This window comes from Octodon degus, unplaced genomic scaffold (genome assembly GCF_000260255.1).
Source record: "Octodon degus isolate 3935 unplaced genomic scaffold, OctDeg1.0 scaffold00147, whole genome shotgun sequence".
NCBI lineage: Eukaryota > Metazoa > Chordata > Mammalia > Rodentia > Octodontidae > Octodon > Octodon degus.
The window spans coordinates 3,364,668-3,391,676 of record NW_004524723.1 but is presented as its reverse complement, the minus strand read 5'-3'; the positions used below and the strand labels follow the sequence as shown (position 1 = coordinate 3,391,676).

The following is a 27,009-nucleotide window of genomic DNA, read 5'->3' as shown; positions in this document are numbered from 1 at the left end:
ATATATAAATTTCCACTTCTCTGCTCCTCTCCAGTACTTGATATGTTACACTTTGAAATTTTGACAGACTTGGAGAGTATGTAGTAATACCTGCTTCTGGTTTTAATTTGCATCTTTTTTGTTACTATTGGAATTGGACACCTTTTCGTATACTTTTTAGGCCTTTGGATTTTCTTTTAATAACGCCCCTGTCCAGACCTTTTCCTCGTGTATCTAGTGGGTTATTTGGAGTTTTCCTTTTAATTCATTGTCAGGAGTTCATACATTCCGAATATTAGTACTTTATTTATACATGTTCTTTGAGGATAGTCTTCTGAAGAGGTACTGGAACTTGAACCCAGGACCTCACACATGCTAAGCAAGCAAGTGCTCTCCCACAGAGCTATATTTCCAACCCTTTTTACTTTATTTTGAGACAAGTTCTCACTAGGTCTCCAGGCTGGGCTCAAACTTGTAATCCTCCTACAGCCTCTTAAATAGCTAGGATTATAGGCAAGGACCTGTGGATAGTCTTTTCATTCTTTGTTTGACATCTTGATAGGCATATAATATAACTTGTTTTTTGAAGTCAGTACACTGGTGAGTTATAGACATTACTTACATTTAGCATTTTAAAATATAGTTCACCATTTATCTTTCCACAGAACCATATCAGAACATGAAGACTTAATATATGATGCAAGTTTCCCTGTATTAATAAAGAATAAGTAATTGACTTCTAAAAAATATATTTGTCCATTACATTTCACTATACATTGTGTGACATGTAACAGGAGTAAATATGCTAGAAAAAGCTGATTAATACATTGAGTTTGTCTCTTAGCTGTCTGACAAATATATGCAAGACCTAGGGAAGAAGTATGCATAATGAAAGTAAACACCTATGTCTGCTCCAAAATCTCTCGTCTTAATTTTGTATGCAAGCCTTTTAATCCTGGCCTTCTACTTCCTGAGTATACAAGAGAATTCAAAGAGAAAAAAAGGTGTTTTTAGTAGGCACACTTACTGTCACAAAGGCTGAACCATTGGCAGAAAGTGAAGACACAGAAAAGCTAGGAAAGCTAGAGCTGACAGAGGACCTGAAAGTCCAGTTCATCTCTCCCAGTGTTCTCTACCAGTGTTTCTTGTGCTTGTCACCATCAGTGATTGTGTAAATATCTTGTGGTTATGTGACTGCTTTCTCCACCAAGCTTTCGGTTGATTATGGTAGAAACATTTCTGCTTTATATGCTCACTTACATCACCAAAGCTAGCAAAGCACCGACTCATAGTAGGTACTTGATAAGTACATGTCAAATGAACAATGAACAAATAAACACATTACTTTGTGTTTGAAATTGTAGGTCAGAGTAATCTAGAAAATGAGACAAAGTATAATTAAAAAAATCAAAGTCTCTACTTTGGGAGGATCAGAGAGTTTATCATTGGACATTAGCAGACTGTTGAATTTGTCATGGTATCATTGATGTTGGGAATGGGAAAGAAGGTCATTCCAGACTGTGAGAGTGAAGCTAGAAGAAAGGGAAATATATGATAAGTCCGGGACATGAAAGGTTGTATTTCTGGTTTAAGCTCAGGGATTATATGGCTGGTATAGAAAATGAATGATTGGCTGTGTCCGATCTTGGCAGATGCTGAACACAATCTAAAGAACTTAGAGTTTATTGAATATCATCCAAGGAAAACTGAGGGGTTTTGATTTGTTTGGTTTGGTTTTTTAGCATGATGGTTGTGGAGTTACTGTCATTTTCACCTTAACATATCACTGTCCTTTTATGTTCTCATTATGCGGATCCAGTAAGTCTGGTGTTAGCCTACCCATGGTACTCTGCAGCTCGCCCCACACCTACCTTCAATATTCAACCTATCACACTCACTTGGCAAACACTTCCACTTACCTCTGCCATCCGCACATGTATGTTATCCCACACTCCCAATGAGAAGTGCACTTAAACTTCTGATTCTTCTTCTTTTAGCTCCTTCACTCACCTAGTTTGTAATCTTCACTTCTGGCCTGAATAGGAAAAATCTCCTGGTTCCGTCTCGGAAGTGACTCAACTCTTAATGGTACTTCCACATTCACTCATTCTCTACACTTTCTCTGAGTACCTACAGTGGGTAGGCACTATCCATGATAGAAATTCAGGAATGAAACAGAACAGTCTCAACCACAGGAATGCTGCACTCTGCTAAAGAAACAGAAAACCAGCAAGCAGATACAAAGCCAAACGGCAAGAAAGTGAACATTACTGCCACTAGATGTTTCCAGTTGCTTTTCCCTCAGTATCAGCATCAGAAAATTTTTTCATTTTCTTTGAAACCCATTGTAACTTCCCTACTGAGGACAGAAGCAGTATAATTTTCCCAGATATACAAGTTTGTCTCTGTGGATGGATTATTGGCTTCCTCTCTGATGCCTGTTTACTGCCAGCTACTAACAATGACTCCCTCAGAGTCTCACCCTATAGGCAGGCTTTCAATACCCTTGCTTAGATTCTTTCTGCACAGCTAGGCATAGTGTCACACACCTGTAACCCAAACACTTGGGAGCCTGAGCCAAGACTGTCACTAGTTCAAGGCCAGCCTGAACCATATAGTGAGACATTGTCTCAAAAAGAAAAATTTTTGCAGCCCCTAAACAGTCTCCCAGAAATCTGTGGTTTTAGCCTCTGCTTTTTTCTTTTCTGCTGATACCAGATTCATCTTCCTAAAGTATTCAGTGTCACATTGGTCAGTTAAAAATCTTCGGTGTACATTTTATTTAAATGGTAAAATTTAAAACCATCTCCAAAAATATTTTATCTAGTTTTCCTTCCTAACATGTGATCTTCAAAATTCTCATCTGTTATACACACTTTAGTGCTCCACATTAGGTTGAATCATAAAAAATTGACACTTTTTTGGTTCCAAAATCATTGAATATTGGCAGTTTATATATTTCAACTAATTATGCTATTTGTCTCTTTATGAGTCTTTCTCACATGTTGAATTATGAGTCTCCCAGCAGGTACATAGTGTCTTAGTGATGCTGGTATTGGTATCCTTACTGTCAACTACAATATGTGAAAAATAGTAAACAATGGTAGAAATATGACCCACCCAAGTCATCCTGCCTTCTCCCGCTTCTATCTTCTGTCCTATCTGAGACCTTGACCGGTCATATCTGTCCCACCACTGCCAACTTTATTCACGTCTCCTTCATCATTTCTGGAAACAGTCAATGCTTCTGTACCTGACTACATGCCCCTAGTTCCACTGACCCTATTTAAACCTGTATTTCCCCTCTCTCCTTAGAAATCTAGTATGTGCATTCATATTTGAGGCAGACGTGTGTTTAACATTGTATTGGCCATGTTTGGTAGCACAAAGCTACTCTCAACAATGAGCTGAGCAGTCTCTCTTCTGACCCCTTCTCCCTGGCACCTGATACCATCCATCCAGCTCTCTGTGACATAACTGCACTGCTCTCTGCTCAATAGAACTGAAAGTTGGCCAGTGAGATAGCTCAGCGAACTAAGCACCTGCTTTGGCAAGTGCAGGGATCAGGGTTCGATCCCTGGTCCCATGTGCTGTGCCAGCCCCACCTCCAGGCACACTGAGCCAGCAAAGGAGTCCGGGCATGGTGGCGCACGCCTGTAATCCCAGCACTGAGGAGGTTGAAAACAGGAGGATCACTACAAGTCCAAGGTGCATAGTGAGACCCTATGTCAAATACATTAAAAAAAAAAAAAAAACTGAAACTAAGCCTATCATCATGCACCATCTCCCCAGGCTGCTCTAAGCCCATGGCTCTTCCTCATCCTGTACTCTCTCCAAGTATCTTTGCATGGGTGCACTGCAGGGTTCACACATCCCTCAGCCTGGCTTCCTGTTGTTATTCAAAGTCTGCCCCTGGGGCTTCAGGAGGCAAAGCATGTTTCTCAAACCACAGTAACATTTCCCAGGACCTAGTACTTCCTGAGAACCCTGCCTCTTAGCTTCTGTTCCTGAAAGCACCGCCGCTCCCTTGGGTCCCTTGCTATCTTTGCAAATTTCTCTTGTCACATGTGTTTTCTGATACATTACATTATCTTCACTGTAAGATAATGATCTCTCAATTCATAATATCTTTTATCCACCTACCTCTAGTGCCCCATTCTTTACCCAAAATTGTTTCCCTGTTCTGATAGATATGATTGTGGCCTCAGAAAGAATGTTGGTGGAATACATCTTCTTCCTTACTGGAATGATTTCTGGAATTCTCTGAGCACTTCGTGAGACAGTGTCTTCTTCCAGTTTATTATTGTTTCTCATGGCTGAATTTTTGTTTCAGCAGCTGCATCCAGAAAGTTTATGCTTGATGCTTTGTGTTATCTGTAGCTCACAGAGATAATGTTAGGTATTCACAGAAAGTGCTAAAAAATAATCGAATGACATGTTTTATGTGTGTGTCTTCTACTTGTGTATATTTGTTAATTTGTTTGTAAATGGGTTTCCCAGATACTCTCAAAAAAGTACTCATCTGTATGGTTTGGGAAGAGGGCTGATTCTCCCTGGCCATTGAGCTCATGATGTTACAAACTAATAAGTGGTATCTCTAAAATTTCGAACTGGCTGGCACAGGCAGAGGGTTTACCTGACCAGTAGGCTAAAATTACTTTTCTCACTCAACATGAAAGACTAATCTTGCTATTAAAGATAAAAGGGAAATATATATGTGTATCTGTGCTTATGTGTGTATGTACACATCTACGTGTATATGCATGTGTGTGTGTGTGTGTATGGAAGAAACATACCAAATATAATTTATGGTTATTTCTGGTCAATGGCATTTTCCAAATTTCTACTGTAAGATACATTCTTTTTATTAACAACCAAAAAAAACTAATATTTTTTAAAGGACAGGAAGACATGAGTTTAGTAAATGGTGGGTGAAACCTACACTTTGCATGACCCGAGGGTTCCTGGAAGGAAACAGGGTGTTCTGCTTCACATCAGTACCTTGAGATGTACGAAACTGAAGAGTAAGTTGAACTGATTGGCAGAGGGCCAATGTTGTGAGCTGAGGAAGTGGCAACTGTATTTGATTATGAAGGTCAGGAGCCTTGGAATATGGAAGAAAAAAAGGAAAATCCAGCAGGCAGGTGGTAGAGTGAGAGGGTTTAATAAATTTAAGGTTCCCCTTACCTCCAGAATGCAGCTGTTAAGAGAAATATGGAAAAGGTGGGAGGATGCTATAAACATACTCTGAAGTTTGCAAAGAAATTTCACAGAAGGATTTGCCATGGGAGTGAGAGGAACTGTGTTTCCAGTTTGGTTTTTCCCCATGATTCTGGAAGGAAGGATTCCCTGACTCCATGGAGGATATTGAACCCTGGTGAGAAGCACAGGGGTTCCCTACTAAGGGGTTCAATGAGATTGCAAGGTTTTATATAGAAAACAGTTACGGGGCCGGGGAGATGGCTCAGTAGAATAAGCACTTGCCTGGCAAGCACAAAGATCTGAGTTCAATCCCCAGTTCCGCAAAAAAAAAAAAAAAGAAAAGAAAACAGTTAGTCTGTCACAAGCTCAAGACCTCTGTTTAACCTTCCCTCCTCTTCATCCACAGTTAAAGGGTAGAGGGGAGCTTGCTGATGAACAATCTATTACCAGTCTTTCTGAACTAGGAACAACAACAACAAAAAGTTAAATGAAACAGATGCTTTCAAAGCTATCTCTCCCACGCTGCCCAGTTTAGAGTTGTCTCAGAGGGTTCCCTAAACCTAGGAAGGAATGGAAAGAGGGAATACAGGAAGAGTGAATATTTCTGGCTGTGGCTTATTTCCTTGTGAAGGGATGTTCTTGGGGTCACAATGTCTTGCCTGTCATGGAGGCGCCAGCCTAACAGATGGACACAGCTCTGCACCCTCCCTCAGAGGCCTCCTTGACCCTCACTGCACTGCTCAGCCAGTCACTCATTATTTATCCCCTCTTCACAGGAAGTGGATTCGCATGAGTTGCAAACACATGTCTAGATCCCAAGGGACCTTTAGGCACAATAGGATGCATGACAGAACAAATAAGTCACAAAAACCAATACTTGAAAAGAGCTGATTGGAAATATGTTTCATGGTGTTGATGCCTTCTCTCTAAGCACAATTCAGTACTACAGCTGTGTACCTCAGTTTTAATTCTGATGGCTTCATCAAGAATCATCAATCTGGGCTGGGGAGATAGCTCAGTAGAATAAGTGCTTTCCTGGCAAGCATAAGGTCCTGAGTTCAATCCCCCATACCACAAAAAAAAAAAAAAGAAGAAAAAGAAGAAAAAGAAGAAAGAAAAGAATAGAATAGAATCACCAGTCTGGGATCTGGTCTGAAACTTGAGGTGGAGAAAGGCTCCTGTGAGCCAGTTAATACACAAGCTGCACTGTTTCCTGTGTTTAATGATTGAACACAGTACACAGAAGGTGTCCACCAAGGACCAAATCCCCTTCCCATCTAAAGGGAGAGATACAGTCCTTTCATTGGGAAGTCCATACCCTAATTGAGCAGGTATAGAAAAACACACAGGCTTCCCACAAGAAAGCCATCCAGAACACCACCATCCAACAGCTGCCTTTCTCACTGCACCTGACACAAGGCTCACACTTCAGACTTACTCTCTTATGCTCACAATAATTCTACAAGGTAAGTATCATTCTCCTCATTTTGCAGATGACAGATTTTACAGGAAAATGTCACAAAGAGAGGTTCAATAATTTACCCAAGGTCATTACAGTCATAAAAAAGCAGAACTAAAGCTTGAACCCAGGTATTTGAAAGTCCCCTTATGCACAGTGTCTTCCACTGGCCAAACAGACTGGCAACATTTTGCCTTCAGGAAAAAAAATACAAAGCAACATTTTGGCCTAAATAGTATAAACTATCATTTCTCTCTTGTAAACAACTAAATGAAATATACCTGAATTTACTAACCAAAACATCTTATGTTCTGTGTATTGTGTGTATCAGCTGCTCATTGTCTTCTATACATCATAGAGCGTGGCATGGTCTGAGATTTAGAAGAAGCTGTTTAGTATGCCTTTTTTTAGTCCTGGGAGTAGCAATTTAGGTACATCCTTGGTGGATGCCTAATCCATCGAAGTGAAACATTGAAAAGAGTCAACTGAAGATTCTTTTAAAAATATGTTGCAAAATAGCTGCCTGAATTTCTCTGTGGAACAAGAAATGGTATAAATTGATCATATAATAAATATATTCCTCATTTATGGCTATTTTTATTGCATTGGATATATAGTAGGGTCTCCTGGTTACCCAGGGACAGCAAAATATCTTAATATAGTTCAGGAAGCTCTTATGAGAATCTAGTATGAGAATGGGGCCTATGTTATATAAGTAAAAAGTTCATGTAAAGAAGGTGTACACCTGAATGTAGGGGAGAAAGGGAAATTCAACATAGGTAGGGTGGTGGGAAGAAAAAAAAAGGGGGGGAAGGAGAAGAGAAGAAAGAACCCTAGGGAGGTTTGGCTAATAAAAGCCACTGCTGTGTAAAGTGATTGCCCTGAGTCTTACCCTTCATGGAAGACACCAAAACGAAGTGCTCTGGACAGTGTGTGCTTAAAGATATGAAATGTAGTCAAAATGTTGCAAACTCAGGTTTTTCAGGGCTGGAGTAGTTGAGATTAGGAAAGACTTTTGCACTGAGGGTTCCAAACCAGGGAATTCTTAGAATTACCAGGGAAATATTTCAAAAATCTGATTGCAGGCCTTATGCTCGCCTATGGAATCAGAAAGCCAAAGTTATGGGGTGATTGACTGGCTATGGGATGTATATGTGAGCTCTAAGCTAAGAATAATTTTCTAATTAAGAAAGATCATTAGCATTTCAATAATATGCAGTGGTCTCTTTCACATTTGAACTGAGCTTTTTTTACCAGTCCTTCCTTGCCTTAGGCCAGGTTTTTAAAAATGAGATCATGAATGGCTATCATTATTAATATTAAGAGCTATGCAATGATATTAACTACTCTTCTAGATCACTAATGCAGCTACATATGATGAGGGCTTCCTATGTAAATATGTATGTGTTTTCTTATCATCTTAGGGAACAAGTGTTCAGTTTGCTTACATGGGATTTTTCCTTGGGTGTCTCATACATCAAACCATCATCAGATTTGCAAGTGTACAGACAAGACCACAACTTGAGGTTTAAAAGGCTATATGAAACTTTCTATAAAACAAATGAACATATGTAATAAATAGCCCAAATTACTTCAAGTTAGACCCTCAGGTATAATACATTTATGTTAGAGATGCTTTCTAAGATCTTTGCACTCAGTCATCATACAAATGTACAAACATCATTTGGCAGATTTAGATGAGACAACATGCACCATGGTTAAAAACAGACCAACGAAATTCCATTCTGATCTCCTACCTTCCTCCACTTGCCAGTTATATGATCCTGGGCAGGACCTTGTCAAACCTCAATCTGCAAAATGAGGGCAATGATATTATCTACCTTGTAATGTGTGAAATGACACATGTATGTACACACTCAACACTTTGCCTGACACACATGATAATAAAGATTAGATATTAATAATAGTGAAAACTATTTTAAAACTTTTCTCTCTTAGAATTCTAACACATATATAGATGTGTGTGTATGTATGTATGTATGTATGTATATATCAGGATGTCAAATTTAGTATTTATAAATTTGAAAGGTCCCATTCTATAGCCCTTATAGCACATAAAATAACTTAAGAATGACAGTGAATTATGGTGGGAAGGACAACCTAATCAGAACGACTTAAGACACCTGCCTGGATTGTGGTAATGTGACATTTTACAAAAGAAAACACGATTCAAAATTCTAGAGCCCCTTTTGCCCTGATGAAATGAGTTTGGTGGGCACTCAGGTCCCTTGGTCATGAATTAGTTCACACATCCCTGTGTACAGCTCCTGTCTTTCTTCAGAATCTCTTCTCCTTTCTGAGTCATATATCCTGTACATCCTAGAAAGCTCAGGGTGACTACCTTCTCACCTTGATGTTGAAATGTTCTTTCAGATGAATGAACAGCATTTGCCTGGATGAAGTTTTTACTGAGAGTTTCAGACTGATTTTTTCATCTCTCTATAGCCAGTATGATGGAGCCTTTAACAGCATAGAACTGAGTCCCAGTGCAATGTCAGATCATACTCTGATTTAGCCTCAGCTTTTGTCTTGGCTGAGAGCCATTTCCATTTAGAATATTTCACTCGTCCAAAGGTCCTAGAAATTGACTTTCTTTGAAGAACCATTTTTCATAGAAAAAATAATGATTCATTCCTTCAGAAGGCCTAGTAGAGAAGGTGTAAACCACAATGGGATATGGAAACTGGGTCTCTAACATAGATTACCCCTCTGGCTCATTCACCCACGCAGTACTCTCTCCCTCTGCTAGACTGGCAGTCTGAGCAAATCAACCGCATGTCTTAAAAATATTACATATTTTTTATGATCCCTGGCAGCACCTGAAATCAAAATTTCATGTCCATTACTGCCAAATATCTGTTACATAAATGGATGAACTTTTCTCAGTTTCATTCCCCCAGTTGAATGTTGTGGCAAGACTTAATCAAGCTTAAGGAAAAAAAAAACATAATGGAGTATATGATATAGATGATATAGGTACTAACATTCACACAGAAGGGTCACCTTCTATTGAATGCCTCCCTAGTTGTACTGTTTCTGGCTCTGCTCCTGCCTATGTCTGGGACATTGGGAAGCCACTGTAGGACTGGTCCTCAGGGATGTAACAGGCTGCAGGATATGATTTGGGTGCTGAGAAAGTTAGAAGCAGCCAATCAGTGATTCTCATATGGATCCTGGACCTGGTTGGCTTCTTCTGAACCTTCAAACCAAACTGTATCTTCTAGAACACTCTTCTTCCCCCATATCTTCTGCAAAAGGAGTGATTGTGTACTTTCCAGGTTGCACTCTGTGCATTGGGTAACTGAAAATACAGTAGGGTGCACTGATGCTTTAACTGTGTTTTCTATAAAGGGCTATGGGATCTCATGCAGATTTTTGCAAAGTCATATGCAAATCACAGAGCCCAGCCCTTTTCTTAACAGGATGGCAACCTTGTTCCTCGGTGGCACCTGGGACCTGGAGATCCTTTCTCCACTTACGTTTAGCGCGCAACCTGGGACTTGTCCCTGCAGCTCACCGGGTTAGCCGTGGCGCCGTTGGGACCTCCCACCAGGACTCCAGTCACCCACCTCTCTTGAGACTGCTCTGGCAGGGCTGGTGTGGGGTGCAGCCTTTGCTCAGAGGGCAACATGTTCCAAGCAAACTATGCCCACCTGGGCCATGGGCTCACCCTTCAGGTCTTTCTGCTTCTCTCCTGGGTGCAATCTGAGGTTCTCTCTAAAGTCTAAAACAGTGGGGCAGTAAGGGCCTATAAGAGGCCCCATGGCCCAGTGTACTCTCCAGCTCACAATGTGAACACCAGGTACCCCCAGATCCTTGCTGTCCTAGAAGTCTACAATATGAATGGGCAGGTTAACTAGAGGAATGTATTTTTCTCTCTAGTTCTTCTCCAGGTTAAATATTTCTGTCAACAGCGGCCCCAAAACTAGACACAACCATCATTCTCCTCTAGCTTGTCTGTCCCCATATCATGACAAAGAGGGAAGAAGAAGGGATGGTTTACGATAGAGAAGATGATGGTCAACTCTAGCCTTTCCAAAACATTGGCAGTAGCCACTCATCCAATACATTTTTCATTTCTTCAGTCTCCCTGGTGTTGATCATATTTTCCCAGCTCTCCTCTCTCCTCACTCTTTTGAGGACTCAAATGCAAAAACTGCTCTTTCTGGCCTCTGTTTGGTTCAAATTGTCCAGTTGGGGATAATCAGAAGTATGATAAGACATTACAAATGAAAACAGACTGGCCACATATTGGTTCATATTGTTCAAACTAGTTGATGGGTACATGGGTGTTCATTGTAGCATTCTTTCCACTTTTGTATATGTTTGCAGTTTTTCATAATAAAAGATTTTTTAAAGTCCTCCAACTTCTACAACACCAAGAGAGAACCCCATTCCTGAACACAGAGTTTCACAAACACTACACCAAGACAAGAGGCAAAGATGATTCCACTTAATATGTAAACTCATTTTCTACCCATTTTTTAAAGGCCCACTAAAAAATAGACAAAGTCTTATTTCTAAGAGGTCCTGAAGTTGGGCTCACTTCCCAGGCTGGGTTATGGGGGAGGGCAGGGAAAAGGGTCCCTTAAAAGTTTACACTTTTATGTATCTCACAATCTTATTGTGAGAATGTGACTTGTTCAGTGTTCTGAACTTTGTGAAGGATACATGCTCTCAAGGCAAAGTGTCATTCTCTGGAATCGCACCTGGCTCAGGAAAGGACTGTCTTTGTACTTGAATATAAATTCAATGAAGAACCTTAACATGGGCATTTGCATGACTGAGAATTGCTGCTGTCTTTTTTCCATATGTCACTTTCTTGAATGTGTTCTAATAAAATGATTCTAAAGCAGGCTGTTGATATACAGTGATTTATAAATACTTTCTGTTGAGTGCTGAGGCCCCTAATTCTCTGCCAAGAATCTACCCCATCCCACTTTCCAGAAGGATCTGTCAAGCTTGGGACAGATGCACTGAGCATGTGTCTGGCATGATGGCGGCACCACTGCAACTGCAACCACTAATAAGGATCATACCAACCACAAAGATTTGTCTTCTGGTTGCCTAGCAACAGAATTTGTTTTCCAGCATAAAAGCAATCATATATAAATATGTGAGTGGAAGGTGGTCAAGGGGACATGAACAGGTGCATAACTCATTTGGCCAGAGAAGTAGGGAGGCAGCAAGGGGCAAGGATAGGCAAAGGCAGCCAAAAAAAACACTGGCCAAGTTTGAACTCATTCTGTGCAGTGACTTTCTCAGAATCTTCAAATGATGATAGATAGTTAATTCTTACTTTCAAGATTGTACTTTTTGCTATCAGACTATATAGCAAGTTACAAATCCCACTAGGCAAACTGGTATATTTCCAAAGGTGGATATTTTGAGATATACTTTTTATCTCAATTCTTATACCCCTTTAGACAAGACTAGTTAGGGAACTCTCATAAGCTAATAACAAAGGTCAATTCTTTGGTAAAGGAGACACTGTTAGAAAGCTCATGGCATAAAAGCTTTGTAAAAGGGAAAGGAAGGCAGAAGCAAAAAAGGAAACTTCCATTTCCTTAACACCTTTCTCACATGACATTCTAGGAAGGCATGTTATATACTCCTGTTGATTTCACAGCCATCCAGAGAGCCAGGTAGTACTGTCTTCATTTTCTAAAGGAAGAGGTTAAAGCTACGAGAAATAACTTGAACAAACTTAGGCAGCTAGCAAAATAGCAGATATGTGATTCAAATTCGGTTCTGCCATCCCATATGCATGCTTTTGCAAACCTCTGGGCTGAGGGCCCAGGTGTCCGCCCTCAGCTGTCTTTGCACACCTTCCCCTATGGTCCACATCAGTGAGCTCTCCAGCTTCCTTGTGCCCTCGGGGTACAGAGCAGCATTCTGCTCTTTCCTTTGTGATTGGAGAGCTCTTCCAGGGCAGAATCTTTGCAATACATATTCACATGCCTGGCATTTGATTATGTAGAGCTCTCAGACTGATAAGGTTGCAGTCATTGTTTGGTTTTCATAGGGATTTGTTTACTCACCAAATATTTATAGAGAGCCTTCAAGTGCTAGGCATTATGAATTAGGTGAATAAACAGTTCCTGCTGTAATCCCACATGAAATGTTATATAATAACCACTGAAAGAGACCATGAAGTCACTGAGATGAAACTGAGACCTAGAAATACTATTACCCGAGCAGCTTGCATAAGACCGTATTGCAAATTAGCACAAAAAAGAGCTAGAACTCAGAACTCATGATCTTTATTCTTACAATACCTTTTCCTCTACTATGTCACACTTTCTGTTGCATAAGTGTAGACTTTTTCCCAACTCTAACTAGCCATATGAACATGTCAGTCTATCAAGATAGTACACTTGAACTTAGCCAAAAGGCCAATCAGAATAGTATTCCCATTCCTAAGCAGAACAAACAAACAAACAACAAAAAAAAAAAAAACAGTAGATTTTGAAGTGATAAACAATATAGTGAACTAAATTCCTGAGGTTGTTCTGCAAAACCCAGGTTGGCAGGCTTATCTCAGGTCTCACAACAGAGAAAGGCAGTTCTCCCATGCTGCAAGGATGCAGCCCACTGAGGAGGTGCACAAGTGCTTCCATGCTTTGACCTTAATATTTCCTCATCTTCTAGACCTAGCAGTTACTCCTTCACTCATTAATTCAACAACCTTTATTGAGTGTATCCTAGTTTCCAGACACAATTCTAAGAGCTAAAGACACAGCAATGCATAAAACATAGCCTTTGTGGATCCTACATTATTCCTGGGAGAGACAGATAGTAACAGTAAATAGCATAGCATATTAAGAGGTGATAAATGATATAAGGAAAAATCAAGAAAGGAAGGTAGAGTGGGCTGGAAGTAGGGATACATTTGTAATTAGTGTGCTGAGAAAAAGATCTCCCTGACAAAATGAGGTATTGGGAAATATATATATTCTTCAAACTACCTTCTCTGGCAAGGCCCAGTTCCCAGTTCCTAATTTCCTCTTTTCTCCTGTGGGCTAAAGCAGTGATTCTCAAATTTGAGTGTACAGTGGCATTACGTAGAAAGCATAGATTGTTGGGCCCCACCCCAGAGTTTCTGCTTCATTATGTCTGGGCTGGACACACAAATTTGTTTTGCTTATAAATTCCCAGATAATACTAATGTTCCTAGGGTAGAATCCATACTTTGAGCATCACTAAATCACTATAGCTAGAAACTTCCTCTTAAAATGAAACTATGACATGAGAAATGATGTACTTATTCATTAGGATACATGGACATTATCCACATGGTAATTCTTGCACAGCAAAATCCTGAAAAAATTGAACTATTTAATGAGGCAAGATTCAGAAGCCACAGCCCAAGACCCCAGACAATGAGGACTTAAGGCAAGGAACATGTTCAGAAAAGGAGGCACAAACACCCTTCATTTTTGTATATTTCCATAGCTGTATTAATACCACAAGTTCTTCTGCCCACTACCTCCTCCTAGCCAGTTAGCATATTTGGTATGCAGAGCAGGTGTCATGGTTACATTTTACAGATAAAAGTGGAAAACAGGTTAGATGTCTTCCTGCGGGCCATCAAGTCTAAGAACCCCAGTTGCCTTGCTCTCAGCGTGGCATTCTTCCTCCCTTAACACTCTTCATGAGGCAGTTATAGCACAGTCCTGGGCCTTCCACCCTGGGTCATTAAGATCTGGGATGTGTAGAAGCTGTCTGCCTTCTGCTGTGTGCAAAAATCCCACTTACTGAAAGTAGGTTACCCACATTAGTGATTAACTGCATGGATTTCCTCTGCCATAAGCACATTTCTCCTCTTCTCCCACCAGGTATTATACAGAGAAAATGCCAACTCACTTTATTATTAGCCTAAGCCAGAACTATTCATTATGAAAGCAAACCTGCTAGGGAAAAAACATACATAATACTTTCCAAAGCCGAATAGAAATGACATTTTGATTATATATACCATTGCTTCCATTCCATTAGTGGAGTTAATTGAAAGTTTGCTGTATCGCTAATACACACAACAATATGAGAGTAGATTTTGCTCAGTGTAATCACTGAGGAATCACATTCTTGGGTATTTAAATATAACCTCTCTCCCACAAAAAATGAAAATGAAGAATAAAATTGTTTGTCTCAAGACTGCCCTGTGAGGTCTCCTGTTGACTTATTGATGGTGAACCTGTGCATCACAAGGAGCTGCCACCCTTAAGTTTTTTTTCTTTTTTTATTTTTTAAACTTATTTATTCATTTATTTATTTGGTACAGGGTCTTGCTATGCAGCTCAGATGCCCCAGCACTGGGATTGCAGGCATGCACTATCATGCCTGGTTTTGGTGGCCGGCATGGTGTGCCTAGGATTCTGGGGCCAGCACAGCATGTGGTACCAGGGATCAAACCCTGGGCCTGCCAAATAGCTCAGTGGATTAAAGTGCCTGCTTAGGCAGATGCAGCAGCCGGTGTTTAATCCCTGGTGTGCCATGCCAGCCCCGCCCCCAGGGCATGCTGAGATGGCGACTGAGACTGGTTGTGGTGGCACGCACTTGTAATCCCAGCTCTTGGGAGGCTGAACGCAGGCAGATCACTAAGAGTCCAATCTACATAATGAAATCCTGTAGACCCTGTACTAAAATACAAAAAAAAAAAAAAAATAGTCCTTGTGCTTGCCAGGCTGGCACTTAGACCGCTGAGCTAGCTCCCCAGCTCTGTTTTGTTTTGTTTTGTTTTGTTTTTTTGTTTTTGTTTGTGGTTGTGGTTGTTGTTGATATAGGGTCTCACTATACAGTTTAGACTCATAGTGATCCTCCTGCCTCAGCCTCCCCAGCACTGGGATTACAGGCATATGCCACCATGCCTGGTGTCAGAGCTGGCACAGCCCACCTGGGGTTCTGGGGTTCTGGGACCAGCTAGGCATGTAGTACCAGGGATCAAACTCAAGTCTCTATAAAGTCTTTTAGTATCTATGAGCCCAGGGTTTTAGAAGTTTGATGTATAGAATGCCCCTCATCTCTCTCCCAAGCCACTGATATTCTGCAAATACTACCACTAGGACCACTCAGTTATTCAATAAATTTATGTTAAGCACTCACTATGCACCAGGCCCTGGGTAATGGGTAAAAAATAATCCTGTCCTCAAAGAACACAGCATATAACATAGTTACTCTCTAAATCACACAGAAATAATCAACAATCGGGTGCATTCTAGCTATAAATTGTAATCCATGGGAGCTGCTCCCCATTTTCATCTTTTGCACTTGCTTTGCACACAAAAGAATTGATGAGTTAGGGGCCAGGGAGATAGCTCAGTAGAATAAGTGCTTGCCTGGCAAGCACAGGGTCCTGAGTTCAATCCCCGGTTGATGAGTTAGTTAAGCTTCAACATAAAATAGGCATCATTTTGAAAGAAAATATGGAGAAGAGAAAGATGGAATGAGTAACACTATTCTAGAGTTCTGGGTCCATGCAGAGATAAGCATGTACCAGTAGTCCACAAGAAAGTAAACAAGGGGACAATCCTAGGATCCTACATCTACTCTATATACTCATACTTCACCTGTGGACCATGTACACTTGATCTTAGCCAAAAGGTGGAGAAGTGATGTGGACCATGTAAAATTGAATAAATCTTAGGTGATTAGAAATTCCATATTGATAAAAGATCCAACGTGAACATGTTTGCTGAGTTTTAGACTCCACAATATGCATGAAAATATTTATTAAAAAGACATAATTTGTGCCAACTGAAACATAGGAACTGAGCCTATAAGAAAATAGACTTTTGAGAAGAGAGTGGAATTGAAAAGGATTCAACTAGTTTGGTCAGTGTCAGAACGCATCAGAGGAGATTCAGACCATGATCCAACAACGTAGGAGTACGTGTGGGCCTATGTGTGTGTGTGTGTGTGTGTGTGTACCAAAATAAATATGTATAGCATAAGCATTAAAGGCCAGCAATAGTGATTTTAAGTCTTTTTGACAAATTCCAAATCCATACTTTAGGACAAGTTTAAAAAACCAAAAGTATAGACAAGCAAAGGACAATGGCCACTAACATACCTTCCTTCTACTTATATTGGCCACCTGAATGTGTTACAGCTTTGTGTCTCTAGCAGCTCCAAGGGGCTTCCCAGGATCTGACACCATTCTTCCTGGATTTGGGTTTTGTAACTTATGGAATCTCAAGTCAGGGGTTCAAAGAAGATATGTAGCCAGTTCTTAGATCTGTTTTTTGTTGTTTTGTTTTGTTTTGTTTTGTTTTGTTTTGTTTTTTAGATCTGTTCTTAAATCCTGTTTTCACCAGTTCTACAAAGCTGTCCTGGCTCTGGAGGGCATTTTCTCAGCATCAGTATATATCAGGTCTTATATTCATGATCTCCAAGAATACTAGTGGCATAATCTTCCATCCATGCCAAACCCATGGATGGACTGGGTGGATCTGGTCATAAATAACTATAGTCAGAGGATCAGAAATAGGGCTAGGGGAAGGCATTGGTATGTATTTGTCTGAGTTTCAGGGATAATGATGAATAAGGAATGTTACTTCTATTTTTAAGCATGTCCAAGATCCTCATACCTGTCAGTGATGACCTTTTCATTTTCCTTCTACCCAAGCACAAGGTGGAGATTGAGGGTGTTCTGCTGACTGGTGGCTATGGAAGCACCAGAGTAAAGGGAAGAACAAGGGTGGGGTGGAGTTTAAATGTAGTTCATGTAGAAGTAGAATTTAGATGGTGTCGGCATGGCACTCTATACATTACTCTAGTATCTCATAGATTCATGAAGACTGGTGTGGGTGATTTGGCCCTGAAAGGAACAGGTTAGTGATAAAATAGACTTTTATAATTGTGTTCCTCTAAGGCCAACTGGAAGTTAGCAATGAAAGTAGGAAACTTTGTACTTCTTAGTCCCTCCCTGTGTTCCCATTTGGTATTCTCGATTATGACATGTTGCTTTATTTCTTGGTATTTACAGAACTGTTCAACCACTAATTTATGGGAAAACTATAGAGTATAAGCCTCAAAGCCAGGCCATCATCAAGACCTAGACACTGCCTCTGTCCTGCCAGGCCACACAGGCAGCCTTAGGGATAGACTAGGTCCCTGAAGAGGGATACCCCTGCATTGTCCAATTGTTTGGCTGGTGCTGCAGAATAAAAATGACAATTCAGCTTAATGGCACAGGCTGCTTTTAGGGCTAAATGAGTGCATGCCTTCTTGGAGAGGCCATCAATCTATCATTTCTGGCATCTGAGGAATGAATGCTTGTGAAATTAGAGTGAGAAGGTAAATAGACTATTAAGTCTTACGCACCACAAACATGACTACTTAGACCATCATTACAGCCCGTTTCCTATCATATCCCAGACCTCAAAAATCTTAATAACTGATTCTCCTGGATTAAATTTTTTATAAAAGAATGCACTGGAAGCCAAAAGTTGAAGGAGTGGTTTGAAGAATTGAGATAAGACAGCAACAGTAATGATACTGGACACAGTCCCTTTCATAAACATTTGATGTGGAGAAGGAATATCAGGGTTCTGCCCAAAGTAATGTGATGTTTTGGACTGTAGAGATTCCCACAGCAATCAAGAGTCTGTGGAATGGCTGACCTGAGTTCTGGGGCTGACACAATCAGGGATACAGCGACAATGCAATTAGCCCAGATGGTCTCAAGGCAGGTGGTGCTAATGAGACTGTGAATGCTAGAGGAAAAATTGGGGTGAGGATGCTGCTATGACATAGAGTTTTCAAAATCTTTTTTTATTTTTGCCACCAAAAAGCCTGAAGGTTATGAGGGAATAATTTTATCTAGGAAGGGTAAAGGGTATAGCTCAGTGGTAGAGCACTGATCTAGCATGTGTGTGGCCCTGGGTTCAATCCCTTGCACCACAGGAAAACCTAGGAGCTGGTAGGAGCTCTCAGGTAAGAAGGCCCCTCCACCAGTATTCATGCCTTCACTGGTGCCAGGAGGGTACCAAGAATGAGCCCTGGAAGTCAGGTTGGAACCTGAGACTATGCCCCAAACACCCACCAGGATTCAAGTGGAGCATTTCTGATGTGACAACTGGCCTGGGTGAGAGTGATCTGGATTCCATTCAGAATGATAAGAACCTCACCTTATGGTATGGTTTACATCCATCCAGTTCAATGGAGAAATTCTTGAAAATAAATCAAACTTTGGTCCAAGTCCTACATGAATCTAGGAACCAAGAGCTCATAAAGTGCACTATATACAGTAACTCCAGAAACCAAAAAAAGCATCGCAGATTCTGAGCAGTGTAATAAAGTATTTGTTTTGTCCTTCAGAGGTTTAAAATACAAATTCCCTTTGATTATTTCCCTCATCTCCTAACAGACCACAGGGCCCCTGTGGACAAACGCAATAAAAGTCAGCAGTAACAGGAAGTGCAATTTCCAACCTTGCCTACGTGAAAACCACCCCAGTCATAAAGACAAACATAGAGAAAATCCCATTTAGCTTTTTTTTCCTTTCTTTTTTCTTTCTTTCTTTCATTCTTTTATTTTTTTCTGTATTTAGAACAAGGTCTATAGGGTCTCACTACATAGATCGGACTCGTAGTGATGCTCCTGTTTTCAGCCTCCCAAATGCTGGGATTTCAGGCATGCACCACCATGCCCACTCTCAATCTCTGTCTCAGTGTGCCCCACAGGTGGGGCCAGCACGGCACACCAGGGATCAAACCCCACCCTCTGCATTCTGCCTAAGCAGGCGCTTTAGTCCACTGAGCTATCAGGCCAGCCCTCCATTTAGCTTTATCGTGAACAGGATAGTGCCCCAGGAGACCCAGTAAAGAAATGCAAGAATCTGTGCTAGGGTCTTGGGATCATAATTCATATAAAATCTGTTCCTTGGAACCCACTAATAGATATGTTCAACCTAGATCTGAGTCCCTGACAGCAGGAAGACAGCCCACTCACAGTTGTGGTATAAATGTAGCTTGCCTGTTTCCTCTTCCCATACCACACTTATGGCTCATTAAGTTTAGGCAGCAGGCTTGGGAGTTAGAGAGAACTTGGCTTCCTCTTTCCAGCTATGTCATTCTGTCCCCACAAGTAAAGTTACTGAGGCTGAAGCCAAATGAGAGGGAAGCTCAGGATACCAGCACACACATGCACCCTCCCAGTCATTGTGTAATGGGTCCTGAGCTTTATCTCTAGAGATACATTACAAGACTAAGTCTGGGAGGTTGTCCCCCATCACTGTATGTGACATTGGTTAGCCCCTTCAGCAAGGACTTCATGGAACAAGTCCAACCTGATTCAGATCCTAATCAGGAGTCAGGTGGTATAGTAGTACCAAGGTCCCATTCTATCTGTGGCTGTAAGAAGTAGAATGTAACATCTGGTTATTTTGTTTCCTTGGATCAGCACATTTGTTCGCTGAAGAGTTTCTAACCCTACCTGGTATGGATTGACCATCTTTTGGCTTGTCCTGATAAAAAATTTACTTCTGAATGTGTCTCTGACTTCATCCATAGAATACAAATCTCACAAACTTATATGTAGATGCAAATCATTAACCGAACGAAGAATCAGTGTGGTCCTATAGGATCCATGGCAAACTATGCTAATAATTGAACTGGTGATTGTGATAGTGTAAGCACTGTGAGGTGAGGATCCTTGTCTGCCATTTTTCAGTGTAGCCCCAGTGTGTGTACTAATACCTATAGGTAAATTGCACAATACATAGAGTAAATGTAGTCCCTTAGTGCACAGAAATACAGAGAGAAATAGTCTCCATCTATAATAGAACCAGATCATAAATAAGTGCCTCTGTTGCACTGCAGAGGAGTAGGGAGGCACTCTGCAGAATAACATCATAGTTGGCAAAAGCAAGTAGCATGCTCCTTGAGTTCCAGATAATGTAAGGTAAGAAGGCAGATTTGATGTACAAGCTGATAGGCAAAGCTAAAATTAGAGATCCAGGGCCAAGACAGATAAACAGGGATGGCAACTGCAGGTAGCAAAGAGGTTTTAATTGAAGGAGCTATAATCAGAGGAACAAGTAGACAGTGAAAGTCCAGGTGCATGGTCAGTTGTGGGAAACTTCAGAGTGGTTTGGTCAATGACAATTCAAAGAATTCTAATAAATGATGGTCCCTCTCAATACACCTTTTATTTTGTTGCCCCTCTCATGAATTTTTTAATGTACCACTTGACTTTTGGGGTTCTTTGGATCATTTCTCATTAAGAATGGTTAATTGGAAGACTGAAAAAATAAAAGCACCATAGGCCAGGAGCAATGAACAGGAAAATAAACCTAATAGAGCACATGTCCCCAAAACCAAAACAACTATTGTAAGAATCAGATTTGAAAAATGTCTCCTATTTGGTTTGCTTCACTGAGTTGGTTGCCAATGAGAAAGGCTTAAGTTGCAAAGATAGTGTTGGTTAAAAATGCACTTCCCTTCTCTGGCCTTCCCCACCCCCATGCTCATGGTTCTCTTTAATTCCAGAAGCTCTAAGAAGTGAGAATCAACCCATATGTTGAGTCAGCCCAAGAGATGGACAAACAGTGGATTCTGATGCCAGTTCCCTGGTAGCAAGGGAAGCTGGCCTTCAGCTTGATTTTATTGTGCTTTAGGATTGTTACAAAAGTACATGAAAAGAGTTTAAAATATACTTAACTAACAGAATTGTGTAGTCCATTTGGGAGAAAGAAAAAATAAATACTCAGAGAACAAAATTCACAGTATGCAAGATAGAAATAGCTATTGCATCAGTCTGAGTGGCCTCAAAACTAGGATAAGCTCTTCCTTCTATATATCCAGCATCAAGGATAAGTCATTGAATATAATGACAATAATATTCAGATTTTTAAAAATAATAATAATCATGACAGTAGTAGCAACAACAAAATCTGCTAAGTCTGCCAAAATTTTTGCACTCAGTGTGAATTTGTCTTAGTACAGCTCCATTTTATCTCTTCTTTTTTTCCTTCCTGCCTTCATTCTTTCTTTTCCTTTTTGTGGTATGGAGGATCAAACCCAGGAGCTTGCTACCACTGAGCAACATCCACAGCCCCTCTTATTTATGTAATTTGAGACAGTGTCTCACTAAATTGCCCAAGCAGTACTTAAACTTGCAATCCTCATGCCTTAGATTCACAAAGTGCTAGGATTACAGGCATGGATCACTGTGCCTGGCCCTCTCCTTCCTAACTTCATCACTTTTTCAGGATCACTGTACCTGGCCCTCTCTTTCCTAACTTTATCACTTTTTCCATGTTCCTGGACTCTTATCTATACTCATCCCCATTTTATATCCGTAAAATAGAACAAAAGCAGATGTATCTATCAGGAAAACTAGATTATGCTGTGCTAACAACCCTAAAATTTTAGTGACTTAAAATAAAATAGACTTATTTCTTGCTAACACTACTTGTTCATAACGTGTATTGGCAGGGGGCTCTGTCCAATACAGAGAGTCAGGAACTTCAGCTAATAGTCCAGGTTCTAACATTGCCAGTTACCCTCCAATGTAGGAAGAGAATTCTGAAAGGTCTTACACCTGCAGTTAAATGCCTCAGGCTGGAAATGATTCAGTATCACTGCTAGAGCCAGTCACATGGCTTTAGTCAACCACAAGAAAGCCAGGGAAAAGAGTAGAATTGCATATTCAGAAGATACAGAGCTAAAAAATACTTGGTGAACATCAGAATGACCGCACCGCTAGCATCAAGTCATATTTGCAAACGATATACGTTTTGGGCTCTCACTAAGTATTTACATTTTGGCTATAACTCAGACAGGTATTCAAATTTGGACTCTACTCAGCAGATTGTGTGTGTGTGTGTGTGTGTGTGTGTGTGTGTGTGTGTGTGTATTTGCATTTCAGATGTACACATTGCAGTAACATTATTCATGTTAGCTCATTATTGGTTTTCTGTTACTTTTACTTCCCTAATTTCCACAAACCCCATCTATGAGTAAATACTGCATCCTGTATAAAGTGAGTCAGTGCTAATCTCAATGTCTAGTCAGAATATAAAGATGAGCAAGCTTCCTGTTTATCTTGAAACTTTTCCAGACTTAGGGAACCAACTTTTGGGATATAATGTCTCAGTGACCCCTTTTGTATTTTAGAGCTAAATTAGTTACATTATCCACGCTGGAAGTACCTGTGGGGTACTCTACTAGCAAGAGATTCTAAACAGTACATGCTTACACGACAGTGATATGTCTTTACTGAACCTTGTATAGCAAAGATACTTTCTAATGTTTCAGAGGTTGTTTTACCTCAGTTTAAGAACATGGCTCAAATGCCCTGGACTCTTAAAAGTTGGGCCTCACAGTGCATGAGGCAAGAGGATCCCAAGTTGAAGCCCAGACTGAGCAACTTAGTGACCTAGTGTAACCCTGTCTCAAAATTTTAAAAAATTTAAAATAGGACTGGGGATGTAGCTCAGTTTGAAGTTCTGCTTGGGAGTGGAGGTTAAACAAAAAGAAATTAATTGAATATGTGCTCAGTTTTCTCTTTCATTTGTTCACACATTAATTTAAAAATGTACTGAACATCTACCATGTAATCTAGGTTAAGTGAGAAATAAGGGGAAGGGAATTGAGTAGGACTAGCTGGGTCATGGCACTAAGCTGAATAAGAAAGGAAGTGAGGAAGTATGAAAACTGATGTGTTTAGAGAAAGTAAAGGTCTCTCTGAACTGGAAGTCTCAACAGAATTAAAGACAATACAGATTGCTCTACAATATAGATTATCCAGATTCTTAGGACCAGAAGTATTACAGAATTTTTAATATATGTATAGACTTTACTGGCTAATTATCCCTAATTTAAAACCCTAAAATCCAGAATCCAAAGTTCTGAGTATCCTGTTGGTACTCAAAATTTTTCAGATTTGGAGACATTTGATATTTCAGATTTTCAGGCTCAAGGTACTCAGCCTGTGTAAGTAATAAATAAGCAAATTGGAATTTGTGGTCAGAAAAGAAACACAAGAAACAATTTTCAAGATACTGGACATGCTACATCAGTGTGATCCCTGAGGGAGGAGGAAAAACATGATTCGTACAAAGTATGATCACTGCTTTGAGTTTCCAGGTTTCCATGAGGAAAGAGAACAGCATCTGTTTTGCCAATAAGACTAAAACACTTCATACAAGTACCTGGGGTAGGGATATATCATAAACCCTGGGCTAAACATGGCTCTGGTTCTGCCTGCAAATTGTCAACTGCAAAATGGAGAGTTTTGAAGGCAAGTAAAGCAAGCTCAACTGTTTCCTAGTAGCTCAATTAAATCACAGAACAAAGATCAGTAACACAACAATATAAAAATATTGAATATCCAATAATGTCCACCATCTAATAAAAGTTGCCAGGCTTGCATAGAAGTAGGAAAATGTAACCTGTAAATACAGAGAAATTTTAATCAATTGAAACTGACCCAGAATTGATGTAGATGTTAGCATTAGCAGATGTGATCATAAAAGTATTCATGAACAATAGACATACAATTGAACAGCTGAAGGTCAGTGGGCTTGCAGGTTAGCTCAGTTGTTTAAAGCGCCTGCTTGGACACACTCAGTCAGGCTCAGGGGACCGCGGTCCCGTCCCCATCTCCACATGCCACACCAGACCCACCCTTAAGGCAGCCTGAGCTAGCCAAAAAAAGAATGAAAAACTGAATGTCAATGAAGATATTAAAGAGATGCATATTGAACTTTTGAGAGATAAATGCCTGAGGTTAGTAATTTTTTAAAAGACTTTCATGTGGCTAAAGCTAGACTTGAGATTGAAAAAAAGATAATTATATTTGAGGGCAAACTAGATGTAGATATATGGATGTATATCCTCCATCAAGTAAATTAAGAGAGATGGAGTAAGAGTGACAATGCACAATGCAAATTGTTTGACCTAGATTTCTAGGCCCCAACTATAAGAATAAGGGTAAAATAAAATGTTTTCAAACATACAAGAACCTATAAATTTTACTACTCATAAATCCTTACTTTTTTGAAAAAACAAACTGAGCCCAGAAAGAATTAGATGCAAGATGATATGGTGAGCATAGGAGACACTAAAATATTATGGTGTGTATAGTTAAATGTTGAGTGAAATGAAAAAAGAATAACCACTTAAAACTAAATAGAGAGTTTTGAAAGTAAGTAAAGCAAGCTCAGAACTTTGTTTGACTTGAAAATAAGGTAAAAAGTAGGAATTATTTTAGATTTTGTTAGAAAAATATAGTGGCATGTTAGATAATATGAGGATAGTCACTAAAAGAATAAGACTAGAATGTATAGTTTTAATATTGGTAGAGGAAAATAAGATCAATCCAAAGAAAGAAAGGTAAATAGTCAAAGAAAATGGATGTCAAATAAGAATACAAATAGGGCCTGGGGAGATAGCTCGGTAGAATAAGTGCTTGTCTGGCCAGCACAGGGTCCTGAGTTCAATCCCCGGTACAAAAAAAAAAAAAAAAAAAAAGAAGGAGAAGGAGAAGAAGAAGACAAACAAAACATGACAGAAAAAAGCCTATGTTTGTTGGAATCACAATAATGCAGATGAGTTTGATATATTAATTGCAATACAAATGTTTTTCAGTGGAATCTTCTAATAAAAATTCAGGTACATATTATATAAGAGAAATACATGTCAGAAACAATATTGTAATAAATAAAAGAAAGGAAGGTAAAGACCCACCAAGTAAATATTAGCCAAAAGAACCCTGGTACAGAAATTTCAAGATCAGACAAAATATGATTTTTTTTTGCTATGTGTGGTATGAATATTATTCTTCCACAGCTAATATAGAAATTGCTACCTAGAATTGAGGTGCTGCCATGCCAAAATATGTTCTAAAACAGGAAAAAACAATGACAGAAAGAAATTTTGTAGGGATGACTTGAAGGAGAGCTGGAAATAATCTAAAAAGCAACAGGGCCCAGTGAAATAGGTGATGAAAGGGCTCCCAGAGTTGGAGTCCAGGGCAGGTCAACCCATCCACTCACCTGCAGGGCAACTTCCAGGGCTGCCTTCACACAGATGGGCAAGGGATTACTGCCTGCAGGATTAGGTTCCGTCAAGAAGAAGCTTTGGACAGAGGGTTTGCTAGTGAGGAGGATGAGATAAAAGCACACACACGTAATGTCATGTGCAAGATTTGACTGCTGACTGTGTGAGCAGCCATAGGACATGAATCCTTACAGAAGTTTTGCTTAGGAAAATATGGAAATAAATGGTTCTACCCAATATGAAGAAAAGCTACATATAGGAAAAACTCAGAGCCATCAGGGGCTGTCTCTTTTGGGATAAAGCTGTCTGTTTTATTGGGCTGCAGCTATAACTTACTGGTTGAGCATATGATCAGCATTCACAAGGCCCTAGATTCAACATCCTTCCCTGCTAAAAGAAAGTGAGTTAATTGATATTCATCATACTTAGGTTTAAGAGATTACAGACCATCTCTTGAGAAGCTAACTTCCCCCTTGTTGGCAGTTTTCCTGCAATTTTTATAGCTCATGCCAGAGCACTGTTTGGGTCTTTTAACAAGTGGAAAAGCAACAGTGCTGCTCCATGAACATAAATTAGAAAATCAGCACATGATTGTACAGTCAATTAGCTGTGGAGGTAGATACTTCATACCAATATTTTCTTTAACAGTATGAACTTATAAATACTATGCTAAAATTATAAATATTAAAATATCTAAAAATGATGCAATTTTTTTAAAGGGGGAGCTATATTCAGGTCTTCTTGCGCAGACTCAGTCACCATCAGTTACTCTCACTTTGTCCATACTTCCTTATCAGGCTGATTTACAGCTTGTTTCTAGTCATTTATTTTAGATAGAGAATTTCTGGGCAATAGTTGGATGACCTGACATGAAAACTTATCCCATCTGTTCAGTCTCTCTGACCACATGGGGTTTTGGACCACTTGTATCTCAGGCATGCCTGCTTGCTGCACTTTCATAGTTAACCCTAAGGCATATCCCACTCTCTCTCCTTTTGTCAACAAGGTATGAGTCTCTAAACTAAACAACCTTCAAATTTATTTTTCTATTGGGATCAGAATTTTTTAAAACATGGAAATTAAAAAGGATTTCCAAGTTCCCTTGTCTACTTTTAAGAGACCTATCTTCTCTATCAGAATTATAAAGCTTGGCTATGTATAAGAGCAAAACATGCAATGACAACTAGCTTAAAGAGAGACATTTGTTTTTCTCTCACATAACTGATGCCTGAAGGTAGGCAGTCTGAGCCTCATAAAAAGAAAGATCCACTAAGTCGTCAGCTACCTAGGCTACTTCTAGCTTATTTCTCCACCATATCTAGGTTTGGTCTAGTTCTTATA

At 39.9% G+C, this 27,009-nt stretch overlaps 1 protein-coding gene across 11 annotated transcripts in view; it reads left to right on the top strand.

Moving 5' to 3' along the window:
- Kalrn (kalirin RhoGEF kinase) overlaps positions 1-27,009 on the top strand; it is a 733,834-nt gene that overhangs the window by 538,177 nt on the left and 168,648 nt on the right. For 4 of the 11 annotated variants that reach the window (XM_023702256.1, XM_023702255.1, XM_023702254.1 and 1 more), the window contains exon 34: positions 10,084-11,517. The exons of the other annotated variants lie outside the window; for them this stretch is intronic. In XM_023702256.1, coding sequence (XP_023558024.1) covers positions 10,084-10,146 — 63 coding nt within the window. In that variant the 3' untranslated portion in view covers positions 10,147-11,517. Of the gene's footprint in view, positions 1-10,083; positions 11,518-27,009 lie in introns of those variants that run through there. 11 annotated transcript variants of the gene reach the window in all.